Below are 23,350 nucleotides of genomic sequence, written 5' to 3'. Positions count from 1 at the left end.
TAGAGGATGGAGGGACCGCTTGAAATATGGGCGTCTTTATTTTGTACCCTTGACGGTCGGAGTAACCAAGGATCTCTTGATTTGTTTTGTTAACTTGAGTGGTACCCTTTCCTTTCGGGATAATGTTGATATCAGAATTCTTATTTTGTTAATTGCTATTGTCTGTATAGTTTGTAATTGGAAACCTACGATACAATTTTTTTTTTCTATTTTGGCTATGTCTTTGTATCATATTATGAGCTGTCCGCAGCGGTTGCGGCCGATGAAAGACTACTACTGCTACTGCTACTACTACTACTACTACTACTACTACTACTACTACTACTACTACTACTACTACTACTACTGCAACTACTACTTCTTCCGCTGCTGTTGCTGCCACTGTGCTGATACTCCTACTGCTGCTTCTGCTACCGTTGTTGTTGTTGGTGATATTCCCAACTGACAGAATCGTAAGCACGCTGTTCAAAATGGCTAACTGCATTTCCTAGCGCTTTACGTTCTGAGTTCAAATTCTGACGAGGTCGACTTTGCCTTTCATCCTGTCGGCGCCGAGAAAATAAGAACTAGGCAGGCAATAGGGTCGATGTAATCGACTTATCCCCTCCACCGGAATAGCAGGCCTTCAATCAAAATTTGAAGCGTGTATTATTACTATTATTATTATTATTATTATTATTATTATTATTATTATTATTGTTCAGTAGTTTTATTTTTATAACGTGCTTTCACTTCACTACCGAGCGCAGCTCTGTGCGCCTTGGGTATGTTCTGTGGTTTTCTGTGGTGCTCTTATGTTTACTGTATTGAAAGTGTTTTGCGTAGAATGTGTGCAGTACCCAGTAGTGCAATTTTCTGTATGTTATATATATTTGTAAGTCCTGGTGTTTTTGTTACGTATTTGTCTGAATATTTTTTATTATACCTAAGGCACCTACTATGAGAGGAATTGTTTCTGTTTTTAGATTCCACATTCGAGTTATCTCTATTTCCAGGTCTTTGTATTTTGAAAGTTTTTCCATTTCTTTTAGAGAAACGTTGTCATCTGCTGGTATTGATGCATCAATTAGAAAGCATTTTTTTCTTCATGATCTTTGACAACTATATCTGGTCTATTTCCCTTAATTTCTCTATCTGTGTGTATTGGCATATCCCAGAGTATGGTTGCTTTCTCGTTTTCTGTGACCTTTTCTGGCGTGTGTTTATACCATCATTTTTCTGTTGTTATTCCATAGTGTTGGCATAGCTTCCAGTGTATATATGTCTCAGCTCTGTCGTGTCTGTGAATATATTCATTCTTAGCCAGGACTGGGCAGCCAGAGATAATATGATTTATTGTTTCTTGTCCATCTCCACATATTCTACAGTTACTTGTTATGTTTCTTTTCATTATGTGTTTTTGGTAATTTCTGGTGGGGAGGCTTTGGTCTTGTGCAGCAATTAAAAATTCTTCAGTCTCTGCTTTGAGTCCTGAGCTTCTCAACCATTGCTAGGATTTTTCTTTGTCTATTTCCTTTGCATTTAGTTTAGCCCAGTATTTACCATGTAGGGGCTTTTCTTGCCATCGTTTTATCATGGTCCGTTGCTATTCTAGTTTTAGTTTGGATTTCATTTGTTTTATAGCTTTTGTTGTTTCTTCTTCTTCTTCTTCTTCTTCTTCTTCTTCTTCTTCTTCTTCTTCTTCTTCTTCTTCTTCTTCTTCTTCTTCTTCTTCTTCTTCTTCTTCTTCTTCTTCTTCTTCTTCTTCTTCTTCTTCTTTATATTTGTTAGGTAGATTGATTTCTTGTTTGTATTTGTCAGCTTCCTTAAATACTGAAAACAGTTTTTTGTTATGCTCGTGTTTTGTGGCTATTTGTATTAGTTTTCCTTGCTTCTGGAGTAGGTATTTTTGCAGTCCTATGGTGGTTATTTTATAATAGTTTTCTAGCTGTATAAGACCCCTGTCACCTTCTGTGCGTTGTATATATATAGCCTTTCTATGTCAGATTTTGGGTGGTGCATCCTATATCCTGTCATTATTTTTCTTGTTTTCCTGTCATTTTAGATAGTTCGTTTAGTGTCCAGTTAAGGATGTTGTATCTGTAGCTTATAACTGGGACAGCTAAAGTGTTGATACCCATTATCTTGTTTTTAGCATTGAGCTCTGTTTTTAGTATTGATCTGACTCGTCTATAGTACTCTTTCTTTATTTTTTCTTTCATTTGTGTGTTGTATCCTATCTAGTTCATTGACTCCTAAATACTTGTATGGTTGGCTTTCGTCTAGTTCTCTTATTTCTTTGGCTTTATCTAGTGTTATATTGCTACTTTTAACTAATTTTCCTCTTTTCAGGGTTGCTTTGGCACATTTTTCTAATCCGAATTTCATATCTATTTCCTTGGTAAAGCCGTGTACTGTCTGTAGTAGTGTTTCTATCTCTTTGTCGTTTTTAGCATATAATTTTAGGTCATCCATATATAGAAGGTGGCTGACTGTTTTTCCGTAGCATTTGTAACCGCATCCAGTTCTATTTAGCAATTCAGTTAAAGGTGTGAGTGCCAGGCAGAACAGGAGTGGAGCGAGCGTGTCTCCCTGGAATATTCCTCTTCTAATGGGGATGGCTTTCGTTTTCACAAGTCCCTCTTTTGTTTGGAACTGTAGCACTGTCTGCCATTTGTTCATTGAGTGCCTTATGTATTTTATAATAATTGGTGCCACCTTGTTTATGGCTAGTGTTTCCAGAATCCACGTGTGGGGAACACTGTCGAAAGCCTTTTGGTAGTCCACCCAGGTCATACTGAGGCCTTTCTTCTTTCTGCGACTGTCTTCAGTTATGGCTTTATTGATCAATAATTGATCTTTACAGTCGTATGAGCCCTTGCAGCATCCCTTCTGCTCTTATTATTATTATTATTATTATTATTATTATTATTATTATTATTATTATTATTATTATTATTATTATTATCGGTACTAGTAAGATAAATGGTATCACATGCTATTTTAATTAACAGGAATGTAGTCTACAAGTGTGTTGACATGTGTAATCCAGTTTCATTCTTCTTCTTCTTCTTCTTCTTCTTCTTCTTCCCATCCCCCATTTTTAGTTTTATATTTATCATAGAGTCTAGAAATTGTAGAATGCAATGAATTAATTGCATTGTTAGCATCAATGACATTTAGATGCGATTCTCCAACATTATTTCATTTAAATATCATTTTGTATATGTTGCTGGATATTCAATGCATATGAACGACGTAATATATATATATATAATAGAATCGATATAAAACCTCATTTTCTCGCTGGCAACACGAATCCATTTATAATTTCGTCGAAGAAATGATGGATGATTCATGAGTAACTGTTAAAAGTTTCAGTATAAAAAAAAAGTTTTCTTTCAAGCAAGACAAGCTAATTATAAGGAGGCAATATCACCGCATTGTAATGTTGCAGTTAGTGTAGATTAAAATAGCTTTCTTTGTCGATTCAGTTTTATATACGCTCCATAATAATTAGAGCATCCAAGAGACGCACGATAAAGTTCATAACATCAATTTTAAATGCTTTTGTGTTCGATTGTAATATTATGATGAAAAAAAGATTGATGTCTCTCGCGCCATTTTCAATGACGTACTCTGTCCTATGTGAATTCTTGCATATCTTCAGGAATATCTGAAAGAGGAACTAGAAACGATCTTACAGTGATACTATTATCTTCTTAAATTCACTTTTATGAGTATACATATGTTTTTACGAATTTGAATATTACTTGATATCTTTGTTCATTCGATGCTATCTACAATAAAGTGTGCATGTTAAGATTTTCTGCAGGTTATAAGCCACAGCTCTTGAGTGTGTTAATTCTTGGTTAACACAGAATATTTCTAGTTTTTTTTTAACCTGAAATCTGACTTGTATATTAAATTAAATCTATTTGTGAACTAGGATGAAAATATTTCTCAATGCGTAATGTTGCAAGTGGTTCTTCATTGCAACTTTATCGGTCATTTCCGTACAATAGCCAAGGGACTTCCCATGGTATTTATGGTATTTATGACTATCTTTGCTAATCTTAGCTATTTCATTTGCTATTTCCTTTAAACGTGATTCACTGTAACCTCGTTTGACATAATTACATACGAAAGCATTTGTATGTTTCCAGTAATCCCCTATGTCAATACAAATCCGTTTGATCCTCAAAAATTGGGATTTCGAATTTGACCGAATAAGATGATGTAGTTGATCGGAGCGGCGGTGGAGATAAATGTGGGATGACGTCGGCTTGCAAAATAACTCTGTCACTATTCTGCCTCCACTATTCTGCTAGCTCATTCTATTACAAAGCAATCAATCGAACAAAAAAAAAACATATATTGTGGTAAGAATTATATCTATAGACATACATGTCATTATTTTAAATCATATTTTTTGCAGTTCATAACAATTTAATATTTTGTTCACATTGTAAAATATGGAGGCCGGTAAAGGATTTCTGAGATAGGAAATGTAAATCTTGACAGGTTGAGTTTTTATTCAAATAACTTTCAGAAATCTGAAATACGTATAATTATGGTATTTATGGTTGCTATATCTTTCTCTGTTTTTTATTCATTTAAACCATCTTTTCATTCTTTATGTATATATTTACATCATCATTTACCAGTAGTTTTCCATATTTTGCTTTATTATTTACTACTTTCATTTCTTTCTATAATATTCATTCCTAGACTGTTTCAACTCCCCAACGGTATATTTTTCAAAATGTATATTATAAAGTATATTTTAAGATATATTAAACCATTTTTCTGTTCTAAACATTATATAATTTGCTTCCGATATGAATTTCCATTTCTATGAATATAATATATTCAAAGTGTTTCTTCTATTCCTGAAAGAAATGTGACTGAAATATTAATCCTGTTACATTATATATTTTTAGACAATTGTAACATAATTATATATTGCCTGACCTATAACTAGCGCATTACACTCGTTTGGGCAATTACTTCTACCAAAATGATTAGCGTGGATTTTATCTACTTCATTCCCTAATTTTGGATACACACACAAACGCAAACACGCATATGTTTATGTGTGTGTCTATATCTATACATATATACAGGGTGTCCACAAAGTATGGGTACATGGAGATTAACGCATACTTTAAGAAATTATTATTTCTTATATTTAATTATTTATGTTATGATTTTATTTACTCCATGTACCTAGACTTTTTGGACACCCTGTTTGTTGTTCTATATTTGAGAGGTGAGGAATTATGGACGTTATTTACAATATTTACATTTGAAGGATATTTGTCCTTATCTTTTTTGCTGTTAACACAACGTTTCGTCAGATATACCCTCCAGGCTTCATCAAGTGTATTGGGAGTATTGGGAAAATTTCGAACCTGGGTTCTGATTCCTAATGTATTTTTCGATGTTATTATTATTATTATTATTATTATTATTATTATTATTATTATTATTATTATTATTATGAGGAATTAGAACACAGGTTCGAAATTTCCCCAATACGCCTGATGAAACCTGGAGGGCATATCAGCCGAAACGTTGTGTTAACATGTTAACAACAAACAAGATGAGGACAAATATCCGTCAAATGTAATATTGAATATATATTTCTTTGTGTTTGTGTATATATATATATATATATATATATATATATATATATATATATATATATATATATATATATATCCTGTCTTAAACCCGATCGGGAACCTGTGGAATCCCCTGAAAATGGACGGCAGTTTTCAAGTAAAGTTGCTCTCTGGGAGGCTATAGTAGATGCTCCTCAAAACATGACACAAGATATGGATCATCGCATAAGGAAGTTAATTGCATGTGGATGATCATACATGAAACATTCGGAGCTGTATGTCATCATAGTTCCATGATTATTTTCATTCGAACGTATCATTATGTTTACTATTAAATGCTTTATGAATGCCTGATTTGTTAACACTTTAATGTCACAAAAACGGCGCCATCTGTTGGCGTCTGCGCAAATCTGAATTATTTTAACAGAATAAGCACAGATAGCTATTGCCAAACGTCAGTGTAAAAAATGACTGGTTTTTAACGAATATACATTTATTTATAGATAGGAGGTTGACTTCTTTAATACTGTGGGACGCAGTGTATATTTTCCCTCCCTTCCTCATCAATCATCCTTTTGTTTCTTATTTTCGAAAGACGGCTCATGCCTCTTAGATTGCTTTTCCCGCGTTTCCCTCTTCGGCGTTTTCTGTATTTCCTACACATTGTCTCTTCTATTATTTTAGGGGTCCTACTGATATTTCCCCGAGTACTATATTCCTGAAACACATTTTCTTTCCTATGGTCGTAAGATCTTACAGGCGTATATCTATATCTTTTTGGCCGTTATTTTGAATTCAAGTGTCCACTTGCTTTTATTGTTCTTTTTTCCGTTTTCATTTCATGCTTCAGCTCCATAGCGTTGAAACTTTCAGTACATTAGGCTAACTCAATTAGACGATCGCAACCCCAATATTTTATATAGATTACATCAAATTTTCTGTTCTTTAGTGTCTTAAATAATTCTCATCTTATCACTTTCATGTAATATCCTGTATTAATTTCTATGTACACCAAATATACTTTGTTTTCATCTGAACCATTTTTGTGTATAATTGTATTAGCTCTCTTTATTCCATTTTCCTCCGAATTTTTTTCATTTCATATTTGTTTTCCTTAGTTATGTATTTTTATTTCCCCCTTTATGTGTATTCCTTTTTTTGTAATTGTTTTTCAGTCCACTATTTACACTACAATATCTTGTAGTATCCCATAAGTATCCCTACTTCCTATAACCAAATTATTTTTGAAAATGTATATTTTAATGTACATGAAAATGTTTGATTTATATATTGTGTTACATTGCTGATGATTTTTTTATTACCACCTTTGTAATTCGTTCGTTCATCTCTAAAAAGCTATATAAAATTGGCTCCTAATAATTCTCTCGAAATGTATACAATACTGACACTTATATTCATGGTGATAACTATTAATACCCAGTACTTCTGCTGTAGTCTCCTTTAGAGACATTTAGAAATCATAATATTTCTATTTTTGAAAACCAGTGGATATGTTCCACTGAATATATATAAACCTTCGAACAGTCAGTCAACAGCGACGCCTGCTGTGTCGACTACCCTACATCGATAAAGGGCAAATGCCCTGAAACTAGTCTGTGGATATCTGAACTAGCATGGGGAGCTAATGCACTCCCCTATTCGAAGATTGTAACGGACACAGGCTTGTGTGTCACGTAGCTAAGTAGGGGCGTCGACCTCTTGGAGCTAATCAACGGCAGCATTCGTCGTATTTTTTCTGGACTGCCATGTTAGCTTCGCGATATTCACTCACACTTACACACACGCACACATATACAAAATGTACGATGCGTTTTTTTCCTACACATATATGCATGTATTTATATATATATATATATATCTATGTCTGTGTGTATGTACGCTTATGAAAGTGCGCTTATAGGTTATTTGAGGAAATATATGTTTTAGAATTCTGTCTACTGAATATAAGTTAAGACAGTCAAAGTGCTGATGTGTTATTTTGATATACGCAGACATACTTGATGCCTCATATATAATAACTATAATCCTTATAATTATCTGTAGCAATCTACATAGAAATCTTGTAATTGAAACCATTATTTTAACAAACTGCATACGTAAGCGTGTCCGTCTGAAAATTTTGAATATATTGCCATAGAAACTGAATGGTATACATGGGGTGAAAGTAAATTAGTTTCAGTCTCCCCTGGTGTCTTTCCTATTTGCAATTCCTGAAGAACCTTCCTGCAATTTTACGAAAAGCTTAGTAATGGAAACTACTTACACAGAACTCCAGTGCAGTCGCTACCATCCTGTTGGCCTCAGTAAAACTATAAAATAATTAAGTAGATATTGATTTTTTATGGTTTAATTAGAAGTAAAATAGAAATAAAAAATGTTTTTACTGTTTTCATTCATCTAACTGTGATGACGTATTTCAGAGTCACATGACTGTAGCTTCAATATTTCAGAGTCACATGACTGTAGCTTCAATATTTCTGAGTCACATGACTGTAGTTTTATTAAAATCTTCGGAATAACACAGCTGTATTATTGTGGTAGCATTGAACCTATTTTTCTATGCATCAATTCAGTAATATACACACAACTGCAGTAAATATTGTTGATTGGAATATCATCTGTAAAGGCACCAGAAGTAAATTAGTATAACTTTATACATGATAGGGAAAGGCTTTTTATGAAATGTATTTGCCGTGAAAGGGATTTGACCTGAAGTACTATTTTGAAACTAAAGCAATGCCAGACTGTCAGTGACACCGTACCGGTTGGTGCGACGAATATGTTATTACGAAATAATAAATAAGAAGTGAATTAACACACTTTCTGCGCGTTTGAATGGCAAATGGGTATCTTTTATGCTGTAATAATTTTATGAAAATTATACATGTATTGCTACACGTATATATCGTTATATCTTGTCGAGAAACAGTGATGTCAATGTACGTGCACCATACTGATATCGGATTATCCATTAGATGTATATTGTAATAATTTTGGCAGTTGGTTAATAATACTACTACAAGTAATAATGGGTGTGTTAATTTGTATTATGATATTACACTAGGAATGCTATTAGGTAGTTGATAAAATATTTGAGAAATTTAATAAATCTGTGTGTACAACGTTATGTTCCAAAAACGGTACGTTGCATTAGCTATATATTCCGTGGTAAATTACAAATTGTATCAGTTATACTGAAGTTAAAATTATGATAAAATAGTTAAGATGATATCGCATACCTTAACTCTGTTACCTGTGTTTAATTTAGCCATCCATGACTAAAATAAAAGAGGGAATAATGAATTAATATCATGAAATTATAAATACGAAACATATTTGTATTTATTTTTATCTTCACAAATATAAGGCTGAGTGTGATCTAGATTCCATAAAACGTCACAGCATAATATGTAATATACTCTATAACTTAAGCGATTGAGAAACTGAAGCATGCAAATTCATTCTCCCATATGGTAGGCTCAGTGTTAAGTCATATATTAATTAATGAAATGGTGTAAAGTAATTGAGAAGACAGAAAACGGTGCTTCGCAATGGTCACAATTCGCAATATTAACATATCCGACTGTTAAGTTTATGATGAAATGGCTCTTGTCATTTAAATTCCATACCTTTCTTTTGTCGAATACCTTATTAACTTTTCTTTGTCGAATACCTGTTTGATTGCAAGGAAAAATCAACAAAATTTATGTTTGGTGTATTCTATACTATCTAATTCTTCATTTTACTCGACTCCTGACAAAAAAAAAATAGGCTAATAAATAGCTTACGCGACAGATGTGCCTGTTCTTAAAGTATTCATAACATTCACGGTCTATTGTATCAAAGCAACGCAGAAATTGTATGTAAGTGCTGAAAAAGAATAAATGAAACATGAAGTCGCACAGTAAGAAAACGAACATTAAAATATTTGCTAATACTTGAAAAAATACTGCTTCCCTGTATATAAATTATAAAGAATATCGAGTTTGCACTCCCCATTAATAAACTTCTACACGTCCAATAAATACGTATGTGACCGGCCTTTGCAACATATTAAATAAGTTAATACGCATAATATGTAGTAAATAATCGTGTAATTTGTTTACGCTTAGTGACATATATTTCTTTCCTTTTTAATTCTTTTACATCTTTTAATAATTTTACTGCGGCCATGCTGGGTCTCCGCCTTGAATGGTTTTAAACAAACAAATCTACCTCAAGAGTTACTTCTTTTAAGCCAGGTATTGGTTTGTCCGGAAAGTTCGTGCCGATTTATAGTAGCTTAGCTTTCGACTTATTTTAGAACGTGGCTGAGTCTACAAAATAGGATTTGACTACACCTCGATTTAGAGCACAGTTTAATCTATCTTTTCGTGGAAGAAGGTTTATGTTCCTATAAATTGTGTTAATTCTGTAACCATTTAAAATGGAAGATAAGAAAGTTCGTTTTCGGCACTTCATGCTTTTCTTTTTCCGTAAATGGGAAAATGCCTCAAAAGCAACCAAGGAAATATGCACAGTTTACGGTGATGTTTCTGTATCTGAAAGAACTGAATGTGTCTTTGTGTGTGTTAATATAATTGAAACGATTGTTGGGTTATTAAGATGTGATCTAAAATAAAGTTGATGTATTCAATACTATCAAATTATTTTGTAAAATTTCATCTTAAGTCCGTACTGCTCCTACGTAACAAACAAATATTCGTTTGCAACAAACACTCACACACATGCACATGCATATGCTTTTAGGTACGTATATATATATATATATATATATATATATATATATATATATATTCAAGGCTTGAATATGGTACTTATGCGAAGGCACCCGAATATCGCGTACTTAAATAAGTACTTATATAAATTGAAGTAGCATGAAACGTGCGTACTGCAATCACTTTTGAAATCCGTGTTGCTTATTGTTTGATATATATATATATATATATATATATATATATATATATATATATATATATATATATATATATATATATATATATATATATATATATATATATATATATATATATATATATATATATATATATATATATATATATATATATATATATATATATATATATATATGTGTATATATATATATATATATATATATATATATATATATATATATATATATGTGTGTATATGCATATATGTATATATATATATATATATATATATATATATATATGTGTGTGTGTGTGTGTATACATATAGATATATGTACATATATAAAGATATGTGGATATATATATATATATATATATATATATATATATATATATATATATATATATATATATATATATATATCTCTCTCTCTATATATATATATATATATATATATATATATATATATTTATACACATGTACATGAATATCTATCTATCTATCTATCTATCTATCAATCTATCTATCTATCTATCTATCTATCTGTACTTCATTTTATCGTTAATAGAGTTCAGTAGCGTATATATGTATAGATATAGTACATACTCGCAAGTGTGTATATGTGCAACGTTAGTATTCTCAAAATTGATAGGGCAATGCTTTTTCGCTAACGCTTCGCATCTCTTGGTGTCCAATGCGAATATGTTCCCTAGAAATGAAAAGTTTCGGTATTAGTGGTTGAATATGTGACAATCTGAACAGAATTTACAAAATATTTTTTGAAGTAAATTACGTAAATCATTATATTTCTGTGGCATCACATCTTACAAAAATGTCTGAGTAACATCACTCTAGTTGTGCTTTTAAGGTTTGGGTTTTTTCTTTAAACGAGATATGGGTCTATGTGGTGCAATACGTTTGCAGCGATTCAAGGTTATAAGTTGTGACAGCTAACAAGTCTTTTATGCACTACGGTAATGTATTTTTGTAAATGAGATGCAACATTTATTCGGGGGTGGGAAAATTTGGACATATTTATAAGTTTAATATTGGCTTTCTATTTCAACGGTGGAAGTTAACTAAAATCTTTGTGATAATAAATTTCATTTTCATTTTCTTAAAGTTGTTTTTTGTTTAATTCCTACGCGTCATATTTTGGATTTTCATAAACATGTTTTTTTTTTCCTACAACACAGTAGCAGACACACAATGTCCCGTGTTCGCGCATAAAGATATACACACAAGCGATACACTCACTCTTACAACCAGTCCCATGATGGCTGGTTGGCCAAATCTACAAAGTCACATTCAAAACTAATTTTGTGAAATTATAACAAATATTGAGTGAAAATAATGTATTGTTGAATTTTTCAGATTAACGGAAATGGTTATTATAGGCCGACATAAGAAACATCATACACACATATATACATATAGATGTAAATGTATTCATAACCATATGTATGCATATATATACTTATACACATATATGCACAGACACATGCACACAGGCGTGTGTACACACACACATTCACACACACACACGCACATATACACGTATACCATGTGTGCTTGATGGCAGTGAAAAAGATTTAGACAGACTATAGCTGTATAAAGGAGGTACAGATAAATAGTGTATGTAACGTATCTCTTCTACTCTCTTTTATTTGTTTCAGGCATTTGACTGCGGCCATGCTGGAGCACCGCCTTTAGTCGAGCAAATCGAGCAATTCTTTGTAAGCCTAGTACTTATTCTATCGGTCTCTTTTACCGAACCGCTAAGTTACGGGTATGTTAGCACACCAGCATCGGTTGTCAAGCGATGTTGGAGGGGACAAACACAGACACACAGACAAAGACACACACACACACACACACACACACACACACACACATACGTATACATATATACGACGGGCTTCTTTCAGTTTTCGTCTACCAAATCCACTCACAAGACTTTGGTCTGCACCGGGCTATATTAGAAGACACTTGCCCAAAGTGCCACGCAGTGGGACTGAACCTGGAACCATGTGGTTGGTAAGCGAGCTACTTACCACACAGCCACTCCTGCGTCTATGGTTATGGAGAAATTTCATTGCACGATGTTGCTAGATATATTGATAGAAATCTCACATTATAAGATATGAATTCATCAGACATATGACAATAAAATAATTGTGCTATAATTACTTACCAAAGAGGAGAACAAAAATTAACAGACTAAATTTCATAATGATTATGTCTCTACAACACGTAATCAGTCCTTTTTCTTTACTAATTCTCAAATAGTTTTATTTAGCAGATACTGTAACATATGTTAGTTCGGACTATTGTCAAATATTATCGTTCATTATATTTTATGAGTAATTTTATTAACATGGTGAATCATTTGATGTTTTAATTGCATTTCTACCACGTGGAAAATTTATGTTCTTACAAGTTTAAGCTGACGAAAAAAAATAAATCCACTTTTTCCTGAAAATGGATATTACAAAGGGTAATACAAATATTTAAGGAGAAAAATGTATACTTAGTTTCCATTTTGTATTCATAAGTTTTGTAAGGAATGATTCTAGGATAAGAGACAGGGAGTACACAATTCCAATGTCTGGTATTTATATTATTATACAGAACAAGGCGGCAAGCTGTCAGGACCGTTAGCACAGCGGGCAAAATTCCTGTACAGCGTTACGTTCTGAGTTAAAATTCTGCCAGGATCATCTTCGCATTTCATCTTTTTTTTTTTTTTTTTGGTTGATAAAATAGGCACGATTTCAGCACCGGCATTGCTGTAATCGACTATTTGCCTCCCGCAAAATTCCAGGCGTTTTAGTGATAAGAGTAAAATATATTATAAAAACAAACATATTATGCTTTCTCGGCAGTGCATTACTAAATTTCTATTAGCCTAATAAATTGTAATAATAGATAATATATTACAATAGATCGAGCTAAAATATGTTAGAGCGTATACTAAAAATAACTATTGCAGATTAAGAAAAGACAATTGCGTCAACAGATTACTTGCTGCAGGGACAACAATATTATGAAACATATTTTCATATTTTTCATCTCCTGGGTAAATAGTTATAGCGAAATGATTCATTGACACCTGTGTGCCGTCGGAAATGTCATCAAATTAGTTCAATGTTGTCTCCACAGAGTTTCTAAGTCTAATCGCGCGCACAGAGTGAATGTGTATTCTTCTTTGCTGACATTTCTCACAAATAAACCTTTTTTGAATTGAATAGTGACTGGTGACGAGAAATAGTTTTCTATAAAAATATCAAGCGCCACAGACAGGCTAAAGAAAGTCTTCACCCACATAAGATGTTGTTGCCTGTTTGGTGGGATATGAAAGGTTTAGTCCATTTTGAACAATTAAACCCAAACCAAAGGAGATCTACTGCGAGCAGCGTCACCGGCTTAAGTCAGCGCTAGAAGAAAAAAACTACCATATTTGATTTCAAGACAAAGGCGTTCTTCCATCAGCAAAATACTCCGCCACATACAGCGTGGATGACGTTCCAAAAGCTGGAGTAGTGTGAGTGGTAAACGATGCCCATCCACCCTATTCACCAGACATTACCCCTTCTGATTGTCATTTATTCCGCAGACTTCAAAATCATTTGGACGGGGAAAATATGAATTCCGTACATGTTGTCAGAACTGTACTGGAGGAATATTTTAAATTACTGCCATAAAAGTACAAAATAACTAAGTAAATATTGAGATTTGTAGTTTTATTAGGAGTAAAATAGAAATAACAAAATGTTTTTAAAATTGTTGAATTCATCCTATGGTGTCGAAATGTTTCAGAGGCACATGACTGGTGCCTCATTAAAATATTCAGAATAAGATAGGTGTATGTTTATGGTAGCATTCACCTTACTTAGTTATACGTTAATAATATTCCCACAAAAACAGTAGCGATTGCTGATAGGAACGACATCTATAAAGAGAACAGAAAAAATGTAGAGCATCATACGTTTGTACGAAAATTTGTTTTATAAAATGCATTTCTCACGCAAGTGATTTGATCTGAAATCGTTTCTTCAACGTATAACAATTTTACAGATTATCAAACCAAGTAGTAGTTGGTCCGACAGAATTTTGTCACGAATAATAAATGACTAAGTGACTTAACAAGATTTGTGTGCATTTGAATGGCAATTGTGTGTGTTTTTTGCTGTAATAATTTTCTGAAAATTATACCCATATTTACTACATGTGTATTGTTATATCTTGACGAGAAACATAGCGATGTTAATGTACATGCGCCATATTAATAACGTACTTTCCATTGGATCGATACCGTAACAACTTTTGCAGTTAGTTAATACTTTTGCTACATGTAAGAATGAATGTGTTAAAATAATGGACGTGTTGATATTACTCAAGGAATGTTATTAGGTATTTGATCAAATATTTTAGAAATATAATGAATCTGTATTACATAGTTATTCGTCATATAGTAAAATGTAGGAAATTAGTTAAATTACATTAACAATTTATTTCGTGATAAATTACGAATTGCATCCGCGATACCGCGGTGAAAATGATAATAAGGTAGTTACTATATCACGCACCTTTGTTTGGTTACTGGAATCTATTTTACCCATTATTGCCTAAAAGAAAAAAGGAAATATATCGTTATAAATATGTAACGTAATAGTATTTATTTTCTCTTTCACATATATTTTTGAAAAATTAATAAAATGTTTAGTAAAATAATTATTGTGATTAACGATTATGATCTTGAAGCATGCAACTTCGTGTTTTCATGTCATCCTCGCGGTGCTATGTCATATGTTATGTAAGGGAGTGATATAATGTTAATCCATTGACAAGAAGACACATATCAGAGATAATAATGATAATCATAATAATAATAATAATAATAATAATAATAATAATAATAATAATAATAATAATGATAAAAATAATAATAGTAAACATCAAAAGAAGACATGACAACGTGGGAAGAAGTATCCATTAGAGAGATCAAAGACAAATGTGAGGCGTATTCGATATTCATGCTTATAGACTTTTAGAACATACATACAGCATGTTACAAGTATGACACCTGAGAGGAAATGAATGACATTTTACAAAATACCTTCATTCATTTCTATTATAATGAGAGGGAAATTGTGCATGAAATTTCTTTTAAAATCATCCACACTATCGAATTTTCGCCCTAATTTATCGTAAATATATTTTAAATATACACGTTTATTATTGGAAATGATTGAAATCAAACAGTGTTGGTGTTTAACTTTCACATCGATTCATCGCCTATCAGTGACCTTTCTTCAGTCCAATAACTGTCTGAATTCAACAGCCTGTATTTTGTGGTTCTTTGTCTTACTTGTCTTCCAAGAAAAATAGGGTGACAGATATCTTACCCCACAGTCGTACTTGTTCTTATAGTAGTTAAAGCAAGGCTCGTCTTTTAAATCAAAGCAACGAAGAAACTCTAAGTATGGCCTGAAAAATAAAATTGAAACCGAAAATTTCTACGGAAAAAATATGAGAGGACATTCAAATATTTCCACCATTAAAATGTTTGTACTCTGAAGATGTCAGTGACTAGGTCACAGTTTCGAGGGGCGAAAAAATTTTGCAAATATATTACACACAAAATAATCTTAAATAAAGTGGACGGAGTACATTTGTTTCAGCATAGCAGACAATAACTTTCACGTGGCAGTCTTTTTGCAGTTCTATATTTAAGAGAAGTGGAATTATGTACATTATTTATATTATTTACATTCGACGGATATTTGTTCTCATCTTGTTTGTTGTTAACACAACGTTTCGGCTGACATACCCTCCAGCCTTCATGAGGGGTCTCGGTGAAATGTCGAACAGTGTTGCTCCAGCATGACTGCAGTCGCATGGCTGAAACGAGTAAATGACGAATTGATCTCACTACTTCATGATTGTCAGCCTGATAATCTAATCATTGTGACCTGTCAGCTCGCAAACATGACTTTCACTTGTAGGCACAACACAAACGTACTAACATGCACGCAGACACACACACGTACACACACACACACATACTGCATAATATAATTCATACCAACTGTAGCTTATCAATAATACATACACGCACATCATTGTATCTTAAAGTTATCCCTTTTAAAAATTAAACTTTACATGCTCATTTATATATATATATATATATATATATACATATATTCGAGTTACGTTGAACGTCTACAAATAAAGATTGCTTTAGAATCGTTGATATGTATTGTAAGACACAGATAAGGAAATAACTTTATTCGCAAATGCAAGATAATGCTAGTAATACAGCATAAGCTTTGTTAACTTTCCACGTAAGTTGAATTTAACGTATGATAGCGTCTTTTAAAGCTAGGTCTATATCTCTTAAATTTGAGTCGGTTTTGCTTAATAGTAAAGTACTTGACGTATAATCATTGCTGGCTGTCGACAGGTTCCTCTGCAAAATATGGATAGTTTATCCTCTTAATACAATATTATTAGCATTATCCTGCGTTTGAATGTAAAATTATTTTCATATCTGTGTTCATATTCTTACATACACACCGCCAAAGCATTATGGCCACATGTAAGAATTATTTTAAGTAGTTGGGCCGAACGAATATGTTCAGTACTTACCTTATAAATTTTGATCTTACCTCGAATGCACTTTTTCTCTTGTGCTCCTAAGTAACAAACCAATTTCAGGTCTCAAGCACATTGACATACGTCCGGAATATCGCATACTTACGCATACACAAACACGCACGCACGCACATATGCATATATATTTGTATGTATATATGCATTGTGTGTATGTATGTTTGTATACATATATAGGTAAGGGGTAAAGAGCCTGTCGGTCATGAATGACAATAGGATTGCGCCTTGAAAGTTAACAAGCAATCAGCCATGCATATCATTGGCCCCACTCCGCGCCACATGCTTTTCAAGGAAAAGGCAAGACCAATTTAATTTGGCACCAGTTACATCGTAGCTCACTTCTACTGCTGAGTGAAGTGGAATAACGTGAAATATAGTGTCTTCCTCAAGAAAACAACACGCAGCCTGGACCACGAATTGATCTCACTACTTCATGATTGTCAGCTTGATAGTCTAATCATTGTGACCTGTCAGCTCGCAAGCATGACTTTCACTTGTATGCACAACACATACATACGAACATGCACGCAGACACACACACATACACACACACACAAATACTGCATAATATAATTCATACCATCTGTAGCTTATCTATAATACATACTCGCAAGTTGCTAATTTTGGTACGGTAAGTTTCGCATATTCTTTAACACAATACTTTTGTGCCAATTCGTCGCATCTCTTTTCAGCCGTGATTAATTTATCTAGAGAATGGAAATTGTCGCGTTAGTTGTTTCATATCAAAATATACTGAATACATTTTGCAAATAATGAAATTACCTAACAATTGTATTTTTTCATATCACATTTTACAAAATATAATCGTTATCATGACCGAGGATATGGTTTTAAAATTGGTGTTCAACAAAAGAAAAACTTTTGCGTCACGCATGCTAAAAATTTTGGGGGCTATAGGTTGTGACATGTGAAAAGTATTTTGTACGAAATTGCTTTGAATCTTTGTAAATAAGTTTTAAATTATATTTATGAGGAGGAAGATTTAGATATATCTATGAGCTGACGATTACACGGGCGATGAGTATTTCCGGTTTTCTCATGTTTCATTTTAATTTCTGCGTCCTATGGTGGAATTTGTCTTGATTTTCTAATGATTTTTCTTGTCTATTACATAACTCTAATGCGTGAGATTTAAGACATATGTTTAAGACATATGTTTTTTATTACTAGGCACAAATAGACATACACACAATTTTATGTGTACACACATGCACAAATACACTTATACGATGACGCCTACGATCAGACGATGAGGAATTTAGTTGCCGTTCGATGAATTACGGGCATTTTATTGGTAACAATATTTATATATGGGGGTAACAAATATGGTTCTGCTGTATCACATTTGAGGTTTTATGAACCCCATAACCTATATGACCCTCAGCGTTTAAATACCATGACCTTTTGTGTCGAAGAACTAAACCCAGTTCGGTCAAACTGACTTGTCTCCTCCGTAAGGATTGCATTTAATTAGTAGAGGATGGCAACAATTAGATGGTTTGTACTATCTGTGGATAGGTAAGTTGGGTTTGTTGAGTATATGTATTCCCTTGCATAGACTGAGGGGTAAGTGTGAGGTCCATGTGAATAAGAAAAGAATGTTCGAGCTGTGGGTCATTAGCTTAGTGAAAGCATGTCAGCTTAGTGAACGCATGTATATATGTATGTATGTATGTATGTAAGTATGTATGTATGTATGCATGTATGTATATGTGTGTGTGTATGTGTGTATGTGTGTGTGTGTGTGTGTATCGATAGACAGATAGATATATGGATAGATGCCAAAAGTGTTACAGGAGAAACGAAGTGAAAAATGTACAGGGAATATATTTTTTATAATTAATTAGAATTTAATTAGATATTCAAATATTAATATATATGGGCCAGGCTTCACAGTAGATTTTCTAAAGAGTATAGTGCATGAAGTTGTGCCGCAAATTGAGTTTTATCTGCTTTTTCACACAGAACCTAACTTTCTATCCATCTATTTCGGAATCCAGTCACACTACGGGATACCTTAGGTAACATGCTGCTAATAAATCCTCCGGCCCGCGAAACTCTTCTGAATGGATTTTTAGACGGAAACCGAAAGTCGACTGTTTTATACATACATGATGGCTGCCCCCTCACAATATATATATATGGATTTTACATATATATATGCATAAGCCAACACACGAGAAACCTGAGAGACTTACTCGAGCCAGGTGTGTGTTTATGTATACATATTTATATATATATATTTATTTATGTGTATGTTTATGCATCCAACCATATGCCTATATGTGTTCGTGTACGTGCTTTCATGCGTGTATATGTGTTTATGTGTCTATGCTTGATCTTTGAAGGTTGTGGAAGCGACTGAGGCAAGCTAGGATTGACTAAATGGAAGTACAGATATATTCGTAGATAAAGTATAAAATGTATGCATACGGAGAAAAGCTGGTTTGTTAGTTATATTCATGGAGTGACAAAAGTATTGAATGATATATTAATATATGAAGCCTATGTCAATGAAATGATATTACCATAACTACTTACCGAAGAATAGAAAAAAAATGAATAAAGACAGTTTCATCATGATTCTTTTTTTTTGTATTTAGACACGTATTGTATTGATGCAACTGTCTTTTCTTCACTCATAAGATGTTATATTGTAGTTCTGAAACATGCAGTAGCATATGCTAGCTCGGACTATTGTAATATATTATCTCCTATTATATTTTATTTGTATGAATTCTTCAACGCTTTGACGTTCAGAATTTATGTCCTGGCCGATGTATGTTGCTGAACACTATAATTTCAGTTATATTGACAATGCATATTACAAAACTTTTAGAAGGAAATACATATTTAGTCTCCATTTTGTACTTACAGGGTGGTATCAAAAGTTTCCCCGGCTAGGTATGTACGAGAAAGTAAGTTATTTATCTATTGAGAAAGTAAGTTATTTATCTATTGAGAAAGTAAGTTATTTATCTATGTTTTGAAGAAGAACGAGAATCTCAAGTCATTAAGAACAATTCAATAACCGCAAGATGAATTAACTTGAATCTAATCAAATTATTCTAAATGACCTGAGATACTCGTTCTGCTTTGGTTTTCATTTTCCACTAAAACAATATATACATAGTATTACGGAAGCTTAAGACGGGTCGCTTGATCCAGCCTTAGCTGTGATCTTGATAAGCGCAGACCTGCTATAACAATTGCTCCCAGCATACCTCATCGTTTAAATCAGACAATGGACTAAACTCCTCATATTCTGTATATATAAATGTATATGTATATACATATATGTATATACATATATGTATATATATATATATATATATATATATATACACACACATATATATATATATATATATATATATATATATATATATATATATATATATATATATATATATATATATATATATATATATATATATATATATATATATATATATATATATATATATATATATATATATATATATATATATAAGGCATACATGTTTAACATGTAGAGAGAATGGCGGAGCAAAGCATGAGATCTCTCCTCCGGACCTCTGCAAACCACTGATAGATTTAGACATTACAACCTGGAAAGATGGTATACTGAATGTTACACAGGTAGGTCGGTATATTGTATATGCGTACACATGTTAAAACGCATATACACTGACGCAAGCATACGCACCTACACACAAATATTATTGGATAATATAATGACTTATAAAAAAAGTATTTATTGTTTTTTTGTCAATATGAAATATATTTGTTAAAGATATTTGTTTAATAATAATGATAATGTTAATGATAATGACAATTATACTACTAGAAATAACAAAAAATAGATAAATAATAATAACACGAACTTTAGTTTAAACCTGGGCTATTTTCTTAACATGTATCTAAATACACGTTTCCTTTTATTTATTATCAATAGTGTGTTAGAAGCCTTAAAACACATAGCACAGACATGAGAGAAATTTCAATATTTCGAAGTAATCCTATCGGAATCAACGAGGCTAGTATATTAAGTTGTCATGAAAATTCCAATTACGGATATTACTGAATTAAATTCCTCGATGTATACCACCGCTTACGTCATCACAGAGATGATGGAAATGTTTAGGGAAATATAGAAAGAAACAAAGAAACATTCTCATAAAGGAGAATGGAAGAAGATATCAATAAAATGCGGAAGGGTTAAAATAAGATCGAGGAAGTAAGGAGTGGTTATATGAGGCTCATGAAAGAGATAAGACTTACATAAATAAGAAATAGCACCTGGTAGTGAAGGGCGCTCTGGTTATATAGGATATGTTTAAAGCAAAGATTAAAGCGTGTGCAATTAAGATTAAAAGCTACAAGGCAATATGTATAGAGTTTAAACAATATAATATATTAGAACAACTCAGAAGCTGTACTATGAGAGACTAGATGGAGAAGATAAGGAAGCAAAACCATTTTAAGGAAGATCTATTCAGGGAATGTGAAGCACAACAAGTAACACTGGATCCAGGAGAAGGATCCAGTGTTATATATATGTTTTTCAAAAGGACAATAGTTATTCAAATATATCTTCCAATATAACCATAAGAATGGGATACTCAACATCGAGAAATGTAGGCAATATAATTTCCACTATAAATAATACGAAATTAAATAACTATTATAGTGTGTGTGTATATGTATACATACATATACGTATATTTATATATCTATGTATTTTATTCTATTGTTCTTTTACTTGTTTCACTCATTTCAGATCGGCCATGATGGAGCACTGCGTTTCGTCGAACACATCGATTGCAGGAATTATTCTGTGTAATCCAATTACTTATTTTATCGTTCTCTTTTGCCGAAAATATTGCTTATGCGGATGTGATCACACCCATATTGGCGTCAAACGATGTTGTGGTGGCAAATACAGACACACAAATACATGCATAAATACATAAATATATATATATATATATATATATATATATATATATATATATATATATATATATATATATATATATATATATATATACACACATACATACATATATACGTATAAATACATACACACACACACACACACACACACACACACACACACACACACACACACACACACACACACACACATATATATATATATATATATATATATATATATATATATATATATGTATGTATTTACAACGAGTTTCTTTCAATTTTCGACCACCAAATCCATTCAAAATTCTATAGCTATATCATACTGATTTAGGTGTGCAACCACCTATCTTTATATTATTGTAATTGTAAACTATTTGTATTGCCTTCGATAATAATATGAATATTAATATCTATATAAATATTCGCGTCTGAATAATTTTGCTGTTGATTTGACACTGAGGCTGTCTACACTTTGGGGCAAAGCAATTAAGCATATTTCAACGTGGTGGAGTGGGAAAATATTTGAAAATGTTCGAATGTGCTGAATAAAGTAAGATCTTTATATCAAATCATTAACCTGTCCATATATAGCAATGTTCCATTAAACATATAGCTTTATGCCATATAAATATGTAAGAAACTCTTTTCCCTTCACAGACCCGTGTATTGTTGAATCTGTTTTTTCACCATAAATATTTTTGGTGGTCCAGATGAACTTTTAACTCTTATTTCTAGCGGGTAGACACTTAAATGTGTCACTGATTAATGTAATTTCAATACTATAGTTATATAATGCTAATTTAGGTCTGTAGCGACCTATATTAATATTGTTGTTATTATGAAGTATATATTTATACATACACACACAAACACACACACACACACACACAAACACGCACACACACATATATGTATGTATGTATGTATGTACGTATATAGTCATGAGTTCGATTTCCAAAGGCGCGTGCTGTCCTTGCGTAGGATGCTTTGTTGTCATTGTGTTGGCACTCCGTCGCTTACGACGTCGAGGGTTCCAGTTGATCCGATCAACGAAGCAGCCTGCTCGTGAAATTAACGTGCAAGTGGCTGAGCACTCCACAGACACGTGTACCCTTAACGTAGTTCTCGGGGATATTCAGCGTGACACAGTGTGACAAGGCTGACCCTTAGAATTACAGGCACAACAGAAGCAGGAAGTAAGAGTGAGA

At 32.5% G+C, this 23,350-nt stretch overlaps 2 protein-coding genes across 6 annotated transcripts; both read right to left on the bottom strand.

Annotated features, from left to right (window-relative positions):
• Nucleotides 1-4,490: 4,490 nt before the first annotated feature.
• On the bottom strand, nt 4,491-12,846 carry LOC128249832 (uncharacterized). 2 transcript variants are annotated; one of them, XM_089366274.1, is made up of 6 exons: nt 12,718-12,846; nt 11,130-11,232; nt 9,416-9,497; nt 8,867-8,905; nt 7,891-7,936; nt 4,491-4,871 (listed from the first exon to the last, which is right to left on the bottom strand). In XM_089366274.1, exons 1-5 carry the CDS (start codon nt 12,752-12,754, stop codon nt 7,928-7,930), a joined length of 270 nt encoding a protein of 89 aa, XP_089222400.1. In that variant the 5' UTR covers nt 12,755-12,846; the 3' UTR covers nt 4,491-4,871; nt 7,891-7,927. The 2 variants fall into 2 exon arrangements, with proteins under 2 accessions (XP_089222400.1, XP_052830335.1); XM_052974375.2 differs by lacking the exons at nt 4,491-4,871; nt 7,891-7,936 and adding an exon at nt 7,959-8,245 and having other exon boundaries at nt 12,718-12,843.
• Nucleotides 12,847-14,249: 1,403 nt separating this feature from the next.
• LOC128249831 (uncharacterized) lies at nt 14,250-19,960 on the bottom strand. 4 transcript variants are annotated; one of them, XM_052974374.2, is made up of 6 exons: nt 19,761-19,948; nt 17,806-17,905; nt 16,297-16,427; nt 15,932-16,013; nt 15,113-15,151; nt 14,250-14,475 (listed from the first exon to the last, which is right to left on the bottom strand). In XM_052974374.2, exons 3-6 carry the CDS (start codon nt 16,368-16,370, stop codon nt 14,416-14,418), a joined length of 255 nt encoding a protein of 84 aa, XP_052830334.1. In that variant the 5' UTR covers nt 16,371-16,427; nt 17,806-17,905; nt 19,761-19,948; the 3' UTR covers nt 14,250-14,415. The 4 variants fall into 4 exon arrangements, with proteins under 4 accessions (XP_052830334.1, XP_089222399.1, XP_089222398.1 ...); XM_089366273.1 differs by lacking the exon at nt 15,932-16,013 and having other exon boundaries at nt 17,779-17,905; nt 19,761-19,960; XM_089366272.1 differs by lacking the exon at nt 15,932-16,013 and having other exon boundaries at nt 19,761-19,956.
• Between the last annotated feature and the right edge of the window lie 3,390 nt (nt 19,961-23,350).

Source organism: Octopus bimaculoides, chromosome 18, assembly GCF_046866305.1.
Source record: "Octopus bimaculoides isolate indiv1 chromosome 18, ASM4686630v1, whole genome shotgun sequence".
NCBI classification, from domain to species: Eukaryota; Metazoa; Mollusca; class Cephalopoda; order Octopoda; family Octopodidae; genus Octopus; species Octopus bimaculoides.
This window is presented reverse-complemented; position numbering and strand designations above follow the sequence as displayed.